Here is an 18547-nt window from a genome sequence, read left to right as displayed (position 1 = left end):
TCGAAATGCACAAAAATGTATTTATTTTTCCTTAAAAGACATTTGTGAAATTAAATTTCTCACTTAAAGCACAAAAATATTTATATACAAAAGACGCACGAACAACGGGAGAAAAAATCATAAAGCATACATTAAAAAAGCTGAAGAATAATTTAATTAAACTTTTTGTATTGCATTTTTCTCTTTTGTTTATTCCCTAATCATACTTTTGGTGCAACTTAAGACAAATAGAAATAATAAAGAAAACTTAAAGTACGAAAAAAATGGACGGTATAAATTTGCTTTCGAGAGATACCTATTTTTGTTGATTATTCATCAATTACTAACCTATAAAATTGTGTAAAAACTTTAAGAAATACGCAATGAAATCATAAAACTAAATGAAAAATTCAAATTAAGCCACCGAGCACAATTGAAAAAAAGCCAAACTCAGCACAAAGAATGACGAATAATACATTGTAACCGGAACAAGCCGGACTTATGTCCGGCCAAGCACTTTCACTCACTTCAGTTGCATTCCCCGTATATGTATGGGGAATTCGTATGCTGCTACAACAACAACGAAGAAAACATAACTAAATATTTAGTTGGCAGAAGAAGTTAGCTAACACAGTCCAGTTGTGATTTTTGTTTTTCAGCTGTGTAGATAAGTACACTTCGCTTCGGTAAAGAGCATTTCACAAATTGTCCCACTTCCAACTGGTGATGTTGTCTGCTTATTTCAAAATTGGCAGTGTGTCACGCTCCAAAATACAAATCTCTATGCCTTAATCTTAATTCGATTTGCAGTAATTTTCGTTGAGTTTATGAATATTTGTTGTTGTTTTTTTCGATAATTTAAAACTTTCGTTTTATAAATTTTTTGAGTTTTTAACGCTTCTTCGTAGCTCTTTAATTTGTACGCCTATTTCCTCATTATTCTTGTCAGTGTCTTAACGTCTTAACTTCACCGTTTGTCATGTCATGCTTAATACAATCAATTAATAAGTAAGTAAAATATATTTCACGATACTATGATGCGATTTGTAGATTAAAAAGAATTCAACAATTTCTTTTCATTCGTGTGGATGTGTGTTTGAGTGCGTACGCTTGCGAGCGTTGTGGTTTCTAAAGTAAAGTTGCAGCAGGCTGTGCAGAGCTGTAGCCAACGGGACGACTACGTGCTCCAATTGCCTACGTGCTGCATACCGAACTATATGAACCATTCTTTCCGTTTCGTCACTTGATGACCAGTGCGCGAGTGCAACACAGCCTCATCGGGATCATCGGCATTGGCGGCGCCTTCGTCTTCATGTGTTAAATAGTCGCCTTTATGTCGATGCACGTAACGGCCAATCAAGAAGAGCATGAGCAACAATAGTAGTATGAGTATGGCCAAAATAACTAAAAGAAAGAAGTGGTTGTAAGTAAAAGTGATTTTGCAAAGCACTGCTGCGCCGCCGCAACTTACAGCCCAGTACAATAGAAAATCCGCCATACGCCTTGCGTAATTTGTCTTCATCGACCAGCGGTGGAGGACGTGTTTCAACTTCTATGGGCGGATGAGTGACCGGTTCCACACCACAAAAGTCTTCGGTTAATTGCGCTGATAATGAAAATATTTAATAAATTATATTTTATTTCAAATGAATTTAAATGCATCACTGCTGACACTTACTACCCAGCGATTTCACATTTGCTGGCGGATTCTGTTGGAACATCAATTTCAGCGGATAAATATCATCGAATTGCACGCGCGATACACAGCCCACGAAACCGTCGGTCATCGATTCATTCTTGCCTATGTACATGTATTGTATATTATTGAATTGCGCATCCGCGCTAGCTTTTATATCGAAGTTGTACTCGACTGGCTCGTAATTGTCCACCGTCAGCACAACAGTGGAGCCACTGTTCTTACGTGAAAACCTAACATCGTGATATTGTCCCAAGCCGAAATGTTTTTTCGGGAAAATAATTTCCTGCCTCTCAAAGCCGAAATCGAAAACACAACGTAAGTGCCCTGCAAAGGAAAAGTCTGTGTTTAGCATGCGAAAATCAGTATTATATAATTGGTTTTCCAAAAACCAATGCACCCACCTGAGTTGGATATTTGTATGGTCAAGTATTCGCCTGTCAAATTGGAGGAAAAGCCGAGTAGAAAACCTTTGGGTATGGTAGTTGTGAAACCCACACGTATATTTTCGGCAATCGTCGAACGGAAGGAGCCCTCGAACTCATAGCGTATAATGGAGCTGGTGCGCAAGTTAACGCCAATTTCTAAAGGTGCAAGTTAAATTAAAAATGTATGTATTTATATGAACTAAACCAAAAAATGCCTACCATCTGCACAAATGGGTCCTTTGAATGCACTCCAGCGGCAATCGCACGAGTAGCCATCATAGCGTTCTATGCATGTGCCATTGTTTAGGCACGGGCTGGACTCACAGCGGCCCACACAATCGGCGCTTATGCCATAAAGACCACGCAATGCATATTGCTTCAGATCAACCATTTTGCCATTGAGTAGCAAGGCGCGAATGCAGCCCACATAACCGTCGCGGTACTCCGTTGTAGCGCCAATAACCAAATCTGAGGTGAGATGCAAAGCGCGCACTGGACCTGGCGGTTCGCGTACCTCTGCCTTGATGGAGCCATCAACAACGAGACGCGCTTCCTTGCTGTTTGCAAAAAAGTGCAAAAATAAAGAGGCTTAGAAACTTGAAGTAGCAAGCAACTTCTTCTACTCACCGATTGCGTTCCACGCTTACAGTGTGCCACTCATTGTCGTTTAAATGGTAGCTTGTGCCCACATTTACGCCAAGCGGTCCACTGCCCGCTTGATATTGGAACTGCAGCTTGTTACCGCCATTAATGCTCAACTTAATATAATCGGTCGGACCAGTGGCGTGAAAAAGTACAGCGTTTTCCTGCGTTGTCTTGAATTCCAAATAAATATCACCGGAATGACCCATGTCAAATGGTGGCAAGTTGATGGTGGCGTCGGAGATGCGGAATGTCACTACGTTGGTGAAGAGATCATCACCTTCGCAACGCAGCGCGCCCAAGGTGTAACGGCCCTGCTTCTCATCAAGCGGCGTACCAGTGTCACCGAACTTCACCGCGCGCACCGGTAAATGCTCCTTTTCGCGTATGTCACCGCCATCCTCAGCCCATTCAAGGCTATTCGAATCGCAATTGCACCACTTGGTTGGGTCATGGCATTTGCCCAAAATGCCGCATTCACATTTACGCGAGCCCGGCAATGCGCCAGCCCAATAGTCCATGGGTTGATTGTGCCGAGATACCCACCAAGAGAATGGACGGAAATTACCTGGTTCAGCTGTAAGCAACAAGTCAACAAACGCATTAGTTGCATGAATATTTCTTAATAATTAATTATATTAAGTGAATATTTTTTATATATAAGACAGGGTTTGATTGAAAAGTAATGAGCCTTCCCGCGCGGAGCGTCTGCCAAGCGATCAACCGAATCGGCTGGTGGGGGAAAATGATCGTTGGACCTTCCCCTTCCACTAGAAACCGGTCCCAGTTCGCTGGCAACAGCGGTGCAGTCAACATCGCTCCGCGCGTGACAGCTGTTTTAAAAGTGTGTTAGGATTTTGCAGTGGCGAAACTGCAGCGATCGTTGGAGCAACGTTACTCGATCAAATTTTGCGTAAAGCTAAACAAAACGAGTATCGAAACCATTGGGCTACTCAAGGAGGCTTACGAGGACCAATCTCTGTCCAGTGCCCAGGTTAAACGGTGGCACAAGTCGTTTAAGAACGGCCGGGAGGACGTCAAAGACGAACAGCGATCTGGAAGGCCTTCGACGACGCAAACAGACGAAGATGTAAACCGGGTTTGTGAATTTTTGAACATTGACCGTCCTGCTAGTCTACGTGAGATCAGTGAAGAGTTAAATTTAACTTATTACAATGTGCGGGAAATCGTGACCGGAAAACTTGAAATGCGCAAAGTGTATGCCAAATTGGTTCCAAATGTTTTGACTGATGAAAAAAGCAAAAAAGCAATTGCGTGTGGAAAAGAGTCGTGAAGCCTCTGCATTGGCCAAGATGGGGGTTCCGGTGCTTCCCCACCCTCCCTACAGCACAGACCTGTGCCCTCCGGACTTCTTCTTGTTCCCGCGCCTGAAATGAAAGCTGAAGGGGAGGCGTTTCGACTCTATCGAGGCGATCCAAAAAACTGTGACAACCGAATTGAACGCGATTCCGGCGGATGAGTTTAAAAAATGTTTCCTGCGGTGGAAGGACCGCTACCAGCGGTGTATTGACGCTCAAGGGTCCTATTTTGAAGAATATTTGTTGTATAAGTCAAAAGGTTTAATAAAACTGCTTAAAAAAATAAGGCTCATTACTTTTCAATCAAACCCTGTATACAAAAGCAGACTTACAAGGCGAATTGAAGAGCCGCGATGAACGGCAGGAGTAGCTCAAACGCTGCCAGCAAGTGTGTGAACGATTGAGCAGCGCCTCAATTTGAAGCATATTAGCATCGTAAATGATATTTTGTTCGAAGGAGCCAGGTTCCTGGAAGCCATCCACAGTGGTTGTGTGCTCCTGGCTGTGGCTGAGTGTTGTAATAACGCGACCGTCGGCTGAAGCGAGAAGAAATCAAACGAGTGTCAATAGAAAAGAGCTAAATTGACAAAAATCTTGTGCGAATTCGTTACTTACGATAGAATTCGCAAGTTACAGGGAAGGGTTCCAGAACGCCACTGCCGTCAACATCAATTTTTAAATTGACACGCTGTTGCACGTGCCCCACATTCTTATAAGCTTGGCATGAAAGCGGATTATTCGCTACAAATACAAAAATATAACAGTTATTAAATATAATATAACATTAGAGCGATCATCAGCAACACACTCGCGCACAAAACTCACATGTGTGACAAACTGCGCCCGCATAGCCTGTGTTGGCACAATCGCAGAAGAACTCCATCGAGTTCTGATGGCAAACACCGCTATGCTGGCATGGATTCGGATTGCAACGATCAATCATTTGACAGGCATCTACCACCACCTCATCGCCGCAGCACACCTCTTCGCCTTGCACCCAATCCTTTGGTAATTTGTAATTTCCATCGACCAATATCAGACGCATACAGCCAACAAAACCGTTCTTGTCCACACCGCCCGCGATGTAGTAAACCTTGCCCGTTGAGATTTGTATATTCTTCGTTGTGGTCATGGGGCGCTGATCTATGTCAAGCACCAAGCGATTGCGCGCAATTGTCAACACAAACGAATGCCATTTGCCATCGTTAAATTGCTCATCGTAGTTATCCAGTATAATGCGTGGTTTGTCGGCAATTTTCATGTCAAGTTTCACTTTGCCATATTCCAAGAAGACGCGTATATAACCACCCGAGGCAAAATCGTGATGCAGCATAACTCCTCTATCCTCGTACGTGCGGAAATAAAAGGAAACATTCATTGTGTTTTGGGCTTCATATCCCTTGATGCGCACATAAGAGCCACGTGTGGTGAATGTAACTGGGTAAATGGGTGGCGAAGGGCAAGCGTGAACGGTGTGATATTTAGTATAACGGTATGCATCGCCATACTCGAAACTATCCTTCATAGCACGCACAAAGTTTGTCGAGTTTATAAACAAGTTCTCCATGCAGCCAGTGAAATTTTGCGTCACAATAATACCTTCTTGCACATTAGGTACGCCACCCAAGTATAGCTAAAATGTGAAATTTTATTTAGTAACATTTATAAGTTTCTCAATCACAATTTCTCAACATACCGCACGATTCAAATTCAGACGTGTAAATTCACCCTTAATACGGCCACGTACAATAACACGATCCACAGAAAATATGATATCGCGTCGATTGCGTGAAATCACCACATCATGCCAAACATTGTCATCCAACAAACTGCCAACGGACAGCGAAGTCATCAAGCTGCTGCCCAAATCCAAATTCAATATCATTTTATTATCCTTCAATTGCAATGCGAAGTAATCGCCCTGTGTGCCGCGCGAATACATGAGCAGGCCATTGGCGAAGGCGGTTTTGAAGCGGAAGCGTATCGATTCGCGCATGGACGCGACGGGCTCATATTGCAGATCGTAACTGACTAAACCGGTGCCGTTGAAGTACAAATTTTCAGCAACTAATATGAACATAGAAATATAAAGGAAATTTTGTGATTTTCTATGCAAAATACTCGTAATTTAATGTGGGTTCTTAGACTCACCATAATCGCAGCCATACAACTCGACACGCATCGAAATTCGGTCATGCCAGCGGGTTGGATTGATGCGCACCCACTGAGCAATTATAGGCACCTCAAAGACATTATAGTGTATGGAATTGCCATCGGAGTTGCCCTTAAACATCTGTAGGAGGATTTTCAAGTTTTGTTTGTGTTAATTAATAACGGGAAATTGGCAATCAGCGCAACATTTAAGATGTACCAAAACCGAAATTAGTGTAAAAGGCATGCGGTAAGTATTTTATGGTAGTAACTTGTCACCGGCAGTGGGCTTAGCAGTAATAAAAAGAAAAAGTTAAGGACAAGCAAGAAAAAATACATCCCTCAAAAAACCCCAAAAAAAAAAAAAACAAAAGAATTCAAATCATAATAAAAATGCACTATTAAAAATAAAAGTTCCTCATCATTTGTACAAATTATTAGTTTGGGAAAAAGAAATACATTTTGTTCTTTATAGATGGCTGTAGTGATCAATATCTCGTAAAGTATCGATCAAACAATTTAGAGTTTATGCTCATTCACAAGGTGACATTTCACACCAAAAAAATTAAAAAAATCGTTTGCTGTTTTTTTTTATCCCATTCAGTTGTGCGTTACAGGGTGTTAACAATGAGAAAAATCGGTACGTTTTACAGTTTTTCTTTGATAAAGGCGAAAATCCAAGCCAGGCCGCTGAAATTTGTTGAAGTAAATATCGATAAAATCACAGAAATAATCGAAGTTGACCGGCAGTTAGTAGTCATAGCATCGCACAGGAGCTAAAGATCGGCCACAAAACAGTTGGAAACCATTTGCGCAAAAATAATGTATTTCTTTTCGCCCAAACTAATATATTCGTTCAGGGATTAATTTCATAAAAGCCGTTTGTTGTGGTGCTACAAAGTACTGTTATTGTGCTAGAATTCACAACGTAAGCTCATCAAGAGCTTGCTTAACAAAAAATTCAATGAAACTTAGGGCGGGGAAAAAGATAACACACGCACGTAGCGTGGAAGCTCAAAATGAGGCTCGAGTCAATTGGTACAAAAATATGAAAAACTAAGATCGTCACGCAATACAACTGTGTAGATCTATGCATCTAGCTACGAACCAAAACAAGAGGATGAGATATTCGTAATCCAAGACAAGCCAATTTCGATAGTGCGTGGAAGCATGGGCGTATAATGAGGGGCGCATAAGTATATTACTAAAAATATTGAAAAATATAATACAGCCGCACAAAAAAAAAGAAAATATTTGTTCGGCAGACCAGATTTGTCACTTCATAAGTATTTAGGGTCGCTGAATCAGAATCCCAGCTCAGAACTGCACGAATGTACTTTTCCAAAGATCGGTATACATTGATCTTATCGATCGCTTAGTTCTCCACTCACATTCCATCAAGGAAAGAGTGGACAGGGGGCTAGAGTTGGAGACAGAGCCTGGAGAACTTGTTCACAGATGGATCGAAGTTGAAAGGAAAGGTTGGCGGAAGAATATTTTACGAGGAACTCCCCATCCGACTCAAATTCAGGTTACCGGGCCACTGCAGTGTGTTCCAAGCAGAGGGAGGCGCAATCAAAGAAATAACTGATTCGCTACTCTCATGCGTACTAACAGTAAAGAAAGTAAAATATTTACTCCGACAGCCAAGCGGTAATTAGGGCCCTCGGGTCAGTGATTGCGCATTCGAAACTGATCAAGGTATGCCTGGTCTCACTTTCGATTGCATCCGAATTCTTTCACATAAGGCTCATCTGGATTGCTGGTCACTGAGACATTGCGGGAAACTGTAAGGCGGATGAGCTGGACAGACAAGAAACATGTGAGGTGATTTCCCCGCGAAGGGAGAAAATTGGGATCCCCATGACTACCTGCGGTCTACTCCACGCCAACTCAACGAGCGCTGACAAGTATACAAGTAAGGTTGCGAAATCCTTCGGCCCATGTAGGGATTGGGGGCGCTCGAGCGAGGTTCTGAGGTTGACAAACCTTCAGCTCTCAAACTTCATGGGTTTTCTCACAGGACACTATCCGCGAGGTGTGCATGCTGTGAGACTAGGAATTATCTCGAGTTTTTTTTTGCGTCGGATGTATGGTGGATGAGATGGAATCAGCTCAACACCTTCTCCTTAGCTGCCCTGCTCTCGCACGGCTAAGATTTAGGCATCTTGGCTCCTATTTATTGCTACGCCTGCTGATATAGTACGCCTTGACATTAAAAATCTGATAAACTGCATCAGCAGCATAAAGCGTTTGACACAAACGTAGCACAGTCGTCGTTCATAATCCACCCACATTAAACCCATCGTCCTAACGACCCACCCCCACCTTTCTCCACGTTTTCAATTCGTCCCATCGGTCTTCCTCCACCTTACTTCTTTCACACTGGTATCACAAAAGACAAATTCGGAGTCAATCCCACTCCTTGGGCAATCATTCTAACCTAACCTACTTTTCGAAAATTTGCGTATATCTATTGCAGATTGCTAACTTTTACAAACAAGCCTTGACTTTTGCGCAGAAATGCTCGAAATAATCATCTTGCTCAAAGAAAGTATTTACATGAATAACGGAAACAAATAAACGACAGAGTGCTTCATATGTTAGCTTACGAGGGCTGCCTTTTGCACGTGGGGATTTGGCAACCTTGGTGTTCCAATCTGGCAACTGACAGCTGTATCGCAAAGTTTGACATTTTTTGGCTTTTACGTACTCAGAACGTTTTGAAATACCAGCGCTATTTGTGTTGTTTACAGTAACTTAAAAGATTCATCTCGGTCCAAAAATGGAATTAAATCGTGAACATTTTCGTGCGATTATTTTTTACAACTTCCGACGTGCATTAACTCAGCAACATTGCATGGATGAATTTAATTCATTTTTTGGCGATGAAGCTCCATCAAGGACCAGTGTTTATCGATGGTATGGTGAATTCAATCGTGGTCGTAGTTTACTCCAAGACGAATTTCGTGAAGGTCGTCCAAAATCAGTTGTTGTTCCGAAAACCATTGATGCTGTGCCCGAACTGATATTGCAAGATCGTCATGTGACCTATCGAGAGATTGAGACAATCTAAGGCATTAGTGGGACCAGCATACATTCAATATTGCATAAACATTTGAATGTCAAAAAAATTTGTTCGCGTTGAATCCCACACAATTTGTCAATCGGTCAAAAAAAGGCTCGTGTCGATTCGTCGAAGGAAATGCTCAAAAAATACGATCGCGGGGCTTCGAAACACGTCTATGACATCGTGACAGTTGATGAATCATGGATTTACGCGTATGAGCCCGAAAGTAAACAGCAGTCGACTGTATCGGTGTTTCAAGATGAGCCAAATCCAACAAAAGTTGTTCGCGCACGAAGCACTTCCAAGCAAATGGTCGCCTGTTTTTTCGGAAAAACTGGATATGTTGCAACCGTACCACTAGAACAACGCAGAACAGTAAATTTTGAGTGGTACATAACCATTTGTTTGCCAGTTGTCTTCCAAGAAATTAGGAAAACCAATCGCCAAAGACGGATCACTCTTCACCAGGACAAAGCGAGCTCTCACACATCGGCTCAAACAACTGCATTTTTGAGCACCCGAAACATCGAATTAATGGGTCATCCGCCGTATAGTCCTGACTTGGCACCGAATGACTTCTTTTTATTCCCGTACGTAAAAAACAAACTGAGAGGTCAACGTTTTTCGACACCTGAAGAAGCGGTTGCGGCATTCAGAATGCATGTTTTGGAGGTACCTCATTCAGAGTGGCAAAAGTGCTTCGACAATTGGTTTAAACGCATGCAAAAGTGTATAGATCTTCATGGAGAATACTTTGAAAAACAATAAAGTAATTTTCGATGATTAAAATTTGTTTTTGTTCTCTAATCCCGACATATAAAAGGCACCCCTCGTATAAAAAGTTTTTATTTTGTTTTTTGGAATGGGAAACAATGAAATTTTGGAGCAATCAGTACCCGGAGGCACTTAAAATCATTTGTTTGTCTTCAGAAAAACTAACTGGAAAAAGGAAACTAAAAACATTTACTATGGAAAACAAAACTTAACGACTTCGAAAGGAGAAACTTAAAAGTGTAGAAAAAACCTTTAGACTGGTACTATTTTAAAGTTAATTTATGGACTTAAAAAAAATAATATATAAACATTTACTATGGGCACTGCACAACTGGACAAGACACAATACGGCAATTTGAAATCTTCTAGTTTCCTACATCTACATATCGCTTGTTTGCTGGAAGAACATCATAACTACACAAATTTCAAATTCAAAAAAAACGATTTCAAAGTTTTCAATTTGCAATGCCTTTCGTTAAGTAAAAGTGAAGACACATTTTCAGCTAAAGAGATAACAGATTAAAATATATTGCCGAGAATTCTTAGCACAGGCCAAAAGAAGAGCTGGTGCTAATTTTTGCATATTTATGTATCTAAGAAAACATTTTTTTGGAAACTGACGTTCTTCCGGCAACGCGTGACATGCAATGGTACTTTACCTGCGGCTCATTCGATGGATTCACATACGAACGCCAATATTCGCCATCATCCGAATACTGTACAATATACTCGGTTACGAATTCTTGTGTGTGCTTCCGACCCATTGTGGCGATTTTACGCGTTTTACGCGGCTGACCCAGATCGAGTGTTAGAAAGTGATTGTAAGTATTCTCGACCGGTGTCCAAGCGGAGTCGCCTTTACATACATACATGTTAGAGTGTTATTTGTTATTTACACTTTTTTTTATTGTTGTTATAAAATATTGTAAAATTTTAAATAAATTTCAAGAAAATGTGTAAGGGTTAAATAAGCAACTAAATAAATTCTTGGGCAGGCAGGCATCATTGCGCGTTAATGGATTAATAGGACTATGTCTATATGTATATATAAATGTATATGTACAGTCTGTTACATAAAAGCGTGGTCACTGTTACACGTAGATAAAAAATCAGAGCGTCCTGTTTCTTTTTCTATGACATAGAGGGCACCTCAGTCCTTCATGCTTTTTGTAAAAAGACAGCAGTCTGTCAAATTTAGTCTTCAATTGAGTGGTTTTTCGAAATGAGTGCTGTTTACGCCTCTCGCTTTGAGGCAATTTTTTTATGTTTGCATGAAAAAGGACCCAAATTAACGCAAACTGCTGCTGCGAAATATATGGGAAAGTCGAAGCAGCTCGTTAGGAAATGGATAAATCGCTATAAAAATGTCGGTAACGTTGATGATTTTCCTGAACGCGGAAGTGCAAGCAAAGTCTCAAAAAAAGGCCAAAAAAGAGTTTCGCTTGTTCTCGAAAGATCCAACTTTGATTTTACGTGGAGCTGCTGTGAAATTGAAAGCAAAAGGTGTTGACATATCTTACGGCACGATTCGCAGGCACTTGCTTGCCAATAAATTGAAATATCGCAGTACTTTGAAAAAACCAATGTTGAATGCAAAACACGTTGAAAAACGAGTGTAATGGGCGAAGGAAAACTTGGACCGCGATTGGAGCAAGGTAATTTTTTCTGATAAATCCTCCTTCTGGGCATTTCCGAGCATCAAATACGCCTGGACAACCTCCACCAGTAGGATGTTAAACATCTGTTAAACTCCCCGTCAAGGTCCATGTTTGGGGGGGTGCCTCTCAAACAGAGGTTTCGGTACTTTGTTCTTATTTACCGAGAATTTAAATGCCATAAAAATGAGTAAAATATATCAAAAGGCCTTGTTACCATCTGCTAAGCAATGAACGAGACTGATTTAATAAAACACAAACGGTTAATTATTGTTCAATTTTTATTTTATCTCCTTCAAAGTAATCACCATTGGAGGCGATACACATATGCACACGTTTTTTCCAATCATCATAGCATTTCTGGAAGGCTGATTTCGGTATGGATTTCAGTTCCTTCTTCGAATTCTCTTTTATGACTTCAATTGTCTCAAAATGTTTTCCACGGAGCGGCAACTTGAGCTTGGGAAACAGGAAAAAGTCACATGGAGCCATATCAGGCGAATACGGTGCTTGCGGAACGATATTAACATTATTTTTGTTCAAATAATCGCGAACAAGACGTGATGTGTGAGCTGGTGCATTATCGTGATGCAGAAACCATGACTTGTTGTCCCACAATTCCTTCCTTTTAAGACGAATGTTCTAGCGCAAACGCTTTGAAACGTCTAAATAATATTCAGCGTTAACCGATCGGCCCAGCGGAAGGAACTCCGAGTGCACCACACCTTCGTAATCGAAAAAAACAGTCAGCATAACCTTAATTTTTGAGCGACTTTGGCGTGATTTTTTGGGTTGATGTACGGCCCTCTTTGAGCGATTTGTACCACTGGAAAACTCGTGCACGCGATAGAGCAGAGTCCCCATAGGTTGTCTGCAACATTTTTAAGGCGTCTGAAGCCGAAAATTTGTTGGAATAACAAAATTTCAAACAAATTCTTTGTTCAACTTGAATTTCCATCGTTAAATTCGAAAAACACACTCGAGCTTGACTTGTTTACAGTAGCACAGAAAACAAACTATGTGACATATCACGCTTAAATTTGCCATGTAAGCTTATAACAGTCCTACCATAAAACAAAAAATTTAGTTTTGCCATATGTCATCCGCGGACCGTTTTATTGATAAAGTCTCGTTCATATTTGAGTAGAAGGTATCAAGAAAAATGAAAGCTGGATCCTTCAAGAGAACAACGACCCGAAATATCGGAGTCGGGAGTGTAGAGAGTGGAAGACGCAAAACGGAGTTGTCACTTTAGATTGGCCATCTCAGTCACTGGATGCAAATCCCATAGAAAATGTGTGGGCTCTGATGAAAATGCAGCTTCGTAGACGCAAGCCATGTAATTTAGAACAACTTTCTCGACAAATTCGGAAAATGTGAAGGTATTTTCTGCTAGAATATGCAGAAAAATTGACAATGCAGGAGATTGGACTTGCTACTGAGGTGTTTGCATTGAGTATTGACGACTAAATTATCAATAAATTTGCAAATTTTCGTAAAATCAATTGTTGTTATTATTTAACAGTGACCACGCTCTTATGTAACAGACTGTATATGAATGGGCAGGTAATTATGATGTAATGATTATTTGTTAAAAACACACATTTCTTATAAAAACACACATTTCTTATAAAAACACATTCGCACCAAGTAATAAATATTAGAATGTTGTAAAATGAAAAAAAAGAACAAAAATTACAAATTAATAAAATGCAAGAAATATTACTAAAAAAATTGTAAAATGAAATGTACAAACATTTACAACCTAAGAACAGAAAAATACAGAAGGCTGTGTAAAAAAACTTTTTAGTGCATTAAATCCAAAGCAAATAATTGAAATAAGCGCATTAGAAGCATAACTGAGGATTAGCTAACTAACAACTACACGCAAAAAGGAGGAGGTGAAAGGAAATGGTAAGTACTTGAGAGCGCACAGAAGCACCACCCTGTGTACAGTAAATCACTGCAAATCTGTTTATGCAGCTCTGCACTTATGTGTCAAGCGTTAGAATTGTGTTTTGTTTTTCCTTTTTTTTTGCATTTTTGTTGTAACACTACATGAATAAATTTCATTGTGTGCAAAGGGTTATTTTTTAGCTGGCTTTTCTTATTGGGCTGAGCTTTGTTAATATACAATATATATATTTTTTTTTGGAACTTGTAAACCGTCACCGTTACCGTTACCGTCAGTACTGAGTGATAATGAGGCTTACCTTAATGTTGCCACCTGGTTCTTTGTAATCGGCGAATTCCAGGTCTGTTATGCCATAACTAATTGAATACTCAGTGACAAACTCATCGCTATGCGGACGTCCTTGCAAGGCGATGTGTGTCACATTTCTTACATTACCCAAATCGATGATAAGACGTTGATCGAAATCAGAATTTTTGGCAGACCACGAAGTACCGGCTATAAGTTACATATTTCACGTGAACACATTTGTTGGATATGGGACAATGTGAGGTTTGTTGTAGTTGTTGGTGAAGAAAAATAAAATAAATACAGCATAATAAACAAAAATATTTGCTACAAATTAAATTAAACGCGAATAGCTCTAAAATATGTATCAAAAATAAAAATAACTAAATACTTTTTTTTTAAATAATTATAATAAAAATAATGCTTTGCGAAATTTAAGCAAATAATAATATAGAATTTCTACTTAGCAGTATGCAATAACAGATTTTCTAAAATTATTTGCTAAATACTCCTACTATTTTAAATATTTTAATACTTTCACTAGTTTCCAGGGCTTGTACAGTTCAGTAGTATAAGCTCTTAAAGGCATTTTCTAAAAATTGTGCATCTAAAGGGGGCTCAGATTGGAGAAGGGTTTTTTGACAGACCACGCGTGAGTACTGTCAAACTAAATACATAATTTTTTCCGTATTCGTTGACATTTCATCATTGAAAGACAACGTCTCAACAACGTTTAATTCGTCCAATTTTTTAAGAGCTATACGAAAGTTTTTCAAAAAAACACATGTAAAATTCAGAAAAATGCATGAAATTTTTATTTAAATCGATAGTTCATTCCATATAATTTAATGTTTGAAGATTATTTCATGCAAATGTTGACCGCGACTGCGCTTCAAATGGTTCATCCGCTTAGTCCAATTTTGGCATACTCTTTCCAATGTTTCAGCCGGTATTTCACATATAAATGCTTTAATGTTGTCTTCCAATGCGTTAATTGAACCAGGCTTGTCTGAATAGACATGAGCTTTAACATAGCCCCACAAAAAATAATCTAAAGGCGTTATATCGCACGATCTGGGTGGCCAATTGACAGGTCCCGAACGTGAAATTAAATGTTCACTGAACTCGCCTCTCAACAAGTCCATTGTTACGCGTGTTGTGTGGCATGTGGCACCGTCTTGCTGAAACCACATGTCATGCAAGTCAAGCTCTTGCATTTTGGGCAAAAAAAAGTTGGATATCATTTCTCGGTAGCGCTCACCATTCACAGTTACGTTACGATTCGCAGTATCTTTTAAGAAGTACCGTCCAATGATACCTCCAGCCCATAAGCCGCACCAAACTGTGACCTTTTTTGGATACATTGGTATCTCTTGCAATTCTTCTGGCTGATCTTCACTCCAAAATCGACAATTCTGCTTATTTACGTACCCATTGATCCAAAAATGAGCTTCGTCGCTGAACACAATTTTTCGATAAACAGTGGATCGTCGGCCAACTTTCCAAAAGCCCATTCACCAAAGATTCTGCGTTGCGGTAGGTTATTCGGCTTCAATTCTTGCACCAGCTGTATTTTGAAGGGCTTCACACCTAAATGCTTTCGCAAAACTTTCCACGTTGTTGAGCCACAGAGGCCCAATTGCAGCGAACGGCGACGAATCGATAATTGATGGTCATCATTAACACTGGCCGTTACAGCTGCGATATTTTCTTCAGTTCCCACTTTACGTAAGCGTGTTGGTGGTTTGTTGTCCAATAATGTAAATTTGGATGTAAATTTGGTTCTAAATTTAGTCACAACAACTCGAATAGCCGCTTCAGTAGGTCGATTAAACTGACCATAAGGGTAGATTCACACTAGGGTGCCGATCACGGTTCGTTCTCGGTCTAGTCTCGGTTCGGTAAAATCTTTCGACATCTACATTTGTGTTCTTACATCGGTCCAGTCGCGATTCATCGTTCGTTGAAAATGAAATTGAAAATTTTTTCAATTCTCCAATAGGTTGCCATTGTCGAAAGACTGAACCGATAACGCAACGTTATTCACACTATCAGTACAAGTCGCGGCAAGTTCGATCACGCTCCAGCAAAATATTCTTCGAACTTGATCGATGCTGGAGTGTGACTGTACCGAAACTTGAACAGCACGGATAGTGTGAATACAGTCATTGTTTTTCGTTTGTGAATATTTTACCGGACCGAGACTGGACCGAGAGCGGACCGTGATCGGCATCATAGTGTGAATCCGGCCTTAAATGGAAAAAGCGCACGAATAAACTTTCTTAACAGAACACGCATTTTTATAATAAAATTCAATGATTTCAAGCGTTGTTCGTTTGTAAGACGATTCATGGTTAAATTATAGACCAAACTGAAAATGTTTGACAGTGAAACAAAACATGAAACGTGCGTCCGCTGTTTAAACCAACCAAAAAATCACCCGTTATTTCGAAAATCGACGCTCTGTGAAAAGTGTTCATCCGCGCTCAGGCCAACTTATTGTGTTCAGCGATGAGGCCCATTTTTGTCTTCATGGCTACGTCAATAATCAAAATTTCCGTATTTGGGCTGAAGAGCGATCCGAAGCCATTCAAAAACAGCCATTACATTCATTGAAAACAAACGTTTTCGTCAAAGACGCGGCTGATACCAATGAAACGGTGAATGGCAAACGCTTTCGCGCTAAGATAAACGTCGTTTTGATGCCGGTTATTGAAGCCAGTGATCTCCACAATATTTATTTCCAACAAGACGGCGCTATTTACTATATAGTCCGCGAAACAACGGATTTACTCAGACTTCGGTTCGGTGTGCAATTTATCTCTCGTCTCGCACCAGTGGATAGTGGTCACCAAGATCGTCTGATATCACACTTTTGTACTTTTATTTGTGGGAATATGTAAAATCTAAATGCTGAAGTTTTGGTCGAAAAAGTGTTCACAATATGAGCCTTGTGAGACGGTGCGTTATCACGGTGTAAGATCCATGAGAGACCCATTTTCTTTTCACAAATTGGGCCGTTTCCTACGCAAATTCTCTCTCAAACGTCGCATTACTTCCAAATAATAGGACTATGAATAAGTTCGTGCGGTTTTACAACAGATGGCGTAACTTGATTATTATTCCATCGATCCACATTTCCAAACATTCATTGGAGAGCTACTGTCGTAAGGCACAAACGTCAGTATAAGTTTTTTATTTGAAGCGTAAACAACAATATTTTTACCACACTTGAAAATGTCGAATTTCGTGCCAAATAATGTGTTTTTGCGGGGAATTCTTCTTCATTATTTTAATATGAAGAAAAAAGCAGCCGAAAGTCATCTTATCTTGGTGGAAGTTTATGGTGAGCATGCTCTATCTGAGCGAACGTGCCAGAAGTGGTTTGCACGCTTTAAAAGTGGTGATTTTGGCTTGGAAGACGAAGAACGCGAGGGTGCGCCGCCAAAGTTCATGGATACCGAATTGGAGGAATTGCTCGATCAAGATCCGGCTCAAACGCAAGAAGAGGTTGCAAAAACTTTGGGAGTTGATCAATCAACCATTTCCAAACGTTTAAAAGCCATGGGAATGATCCGAAAGGTAGGCCATTGGGTGCCGTATGAATTGAAGCCAAGAGACGTTGAACGCCGTTTTATGGCATGCGAACAACTGCTTCAACGGCACAAAAGAAAGGGTTTTTTGCATCGAATTGTGACTGGCGATGAAAAGTGGGTCCATTACGACAATCCAAAACGTCGGGCAACGTATGGATACCCTGGCCATGCTTCAACATCGACGTCGGCGCAGAATATTCATGGCCTGAAGGTTATGCTGTGTATCTGGTGGGACCAGCTGGGTGTTGTGTATTATGAGCTACTGAAACCGAATGAAACGATTACGGGGGATGTCTACCGACGACAATTGATGCGTTTGAGCCGAGCACTGCGAGAAAAACGGCCGCAATACGCCGATAGACACGACAAAGTTATTTTGCAACATGACAATGCTCGGCCACATGTTGCACAAGTGGTCAAAACATACTTAGAAACGCTCAAATGGGATGTCCTACCCCACCCGCCGTATAGTCCAGACCTTGCGCCATCCGATTACTATCTCTTCCGATCGATGCAACATGGCCTGGCTGACCAGCACTTCCGTAATTACGATGAAGTCAAAAAATGGATCGATTCGTGGATTGCGGCAAAACCGACCGAATTTTTCACAAAGGGAATCCGTGAATTGCCAGAAAGATGGGAAAAAGTAGTAGTAAGCGATGGACAATATTTTGAATATTAAATTTGTAACCATTTTACGTCAATAAAGTTTCAAATTTCGAAAAAAAACCGCACGAACTTATTCATAGTCCTATTAATATTCTTTATTTACCGTATAACCATTTGGAAGGAATTCCGAATGCACAATACTATGATAATCAAAGAAAACGAGTAGCACGACTTTCCCTTTTGACCGACTTTGACGTGGTCTTTTGAGTTTCGGCTCATGTGAATAGCGTCATTCAGCCGCCTGTTGACTGGTTTGCTTGTCAAACTGATATACCCACGTCTCATCATCTGTTATGATACGCTAGATAAACGTTGGGTCCGAATACACTTGCTCAAGCATGTCTTCGGCCACCTTCTTCCGATGAATT

General features: G+C 40.4%; 1 protein-coding gene across 3 annotated transcripts in view; it reads right to left on the bottom strand.

The window, feature by feature from the left end:
- Window positions 1-323: 323 nt before the first annotated feature.
- LOC128859899 (neurexin-4) overlaps window positions 324-18547 on the bottom strand; it is a 51297-nt gene continuing 33073 nt past the window's right edge. For 2 of the 3 annotated variants that reach the window (XM_054097038.1, XM_054097040.1), the window contains exons 3-14: window positions 13928-14124; window positions 6216-6357; window positions 5761-6131; window positions 4890-5697; window positions 4680-4805; window positions 4397-4600; window positions 2731-3322; window positions 2323-2660; window positions 2080-2259; window positions 1658-2002; window positions 1451-1585; window positions 324-1383 (exon numbers count right to left, since the gene is read on the bottom strand). In XM_054097038.1, the coding sequence (XP_053953013.1) occupies window positions 1193-1383; window positions 1451-1585; window positions 1658-2002; window positions 2080-2259; window positions 2323-2660; window positions 2731-3322; window positions 4397-4600; window positions 4680-4805; window positions 4890-5697; window positions 5761-6131; window positions 6216-6357; window positions 13928-14124 (3629 nt within the window). In that variant the 3' untranslated portion in view covers window positions 324-1192. Of the gene's footprint in view, window positions 1384-1450; window positions 1586-1657; window positions 2003-2079; window positions 2260-2322; window positions 2661-2730; window positions 3323-4396; window positions 4601-4679; window positions 4806-4889; window positions 5698-5760; window positions 6132-6215; window positions 6358-10718; window positions 10916-13927; window positions 14125-18547 lie in introns of all 3 variants that reach the window. The other variant, XM_054097039.1, reaches the window with a different exon arrangement.

Source organism: Anastrepha ludens, chromosome 4, assembly GCF_028408465.1.
Source record: "Anastrepha ludens isolate Willacy chromosome 4, idAnaLude1.1, whole genome shotgun sequence".
Taxonomy (NCBI): Eukaryota; Metazoa; Arthropoda; class Insecta; order Diptera; family Tephritidae; genus Anastrepha; species Anastrepha ludens.
Note: the sequence above shows the minus strand (reverse complement) of the source record. Positions and strands in the feature narration are given on the sequence as shown.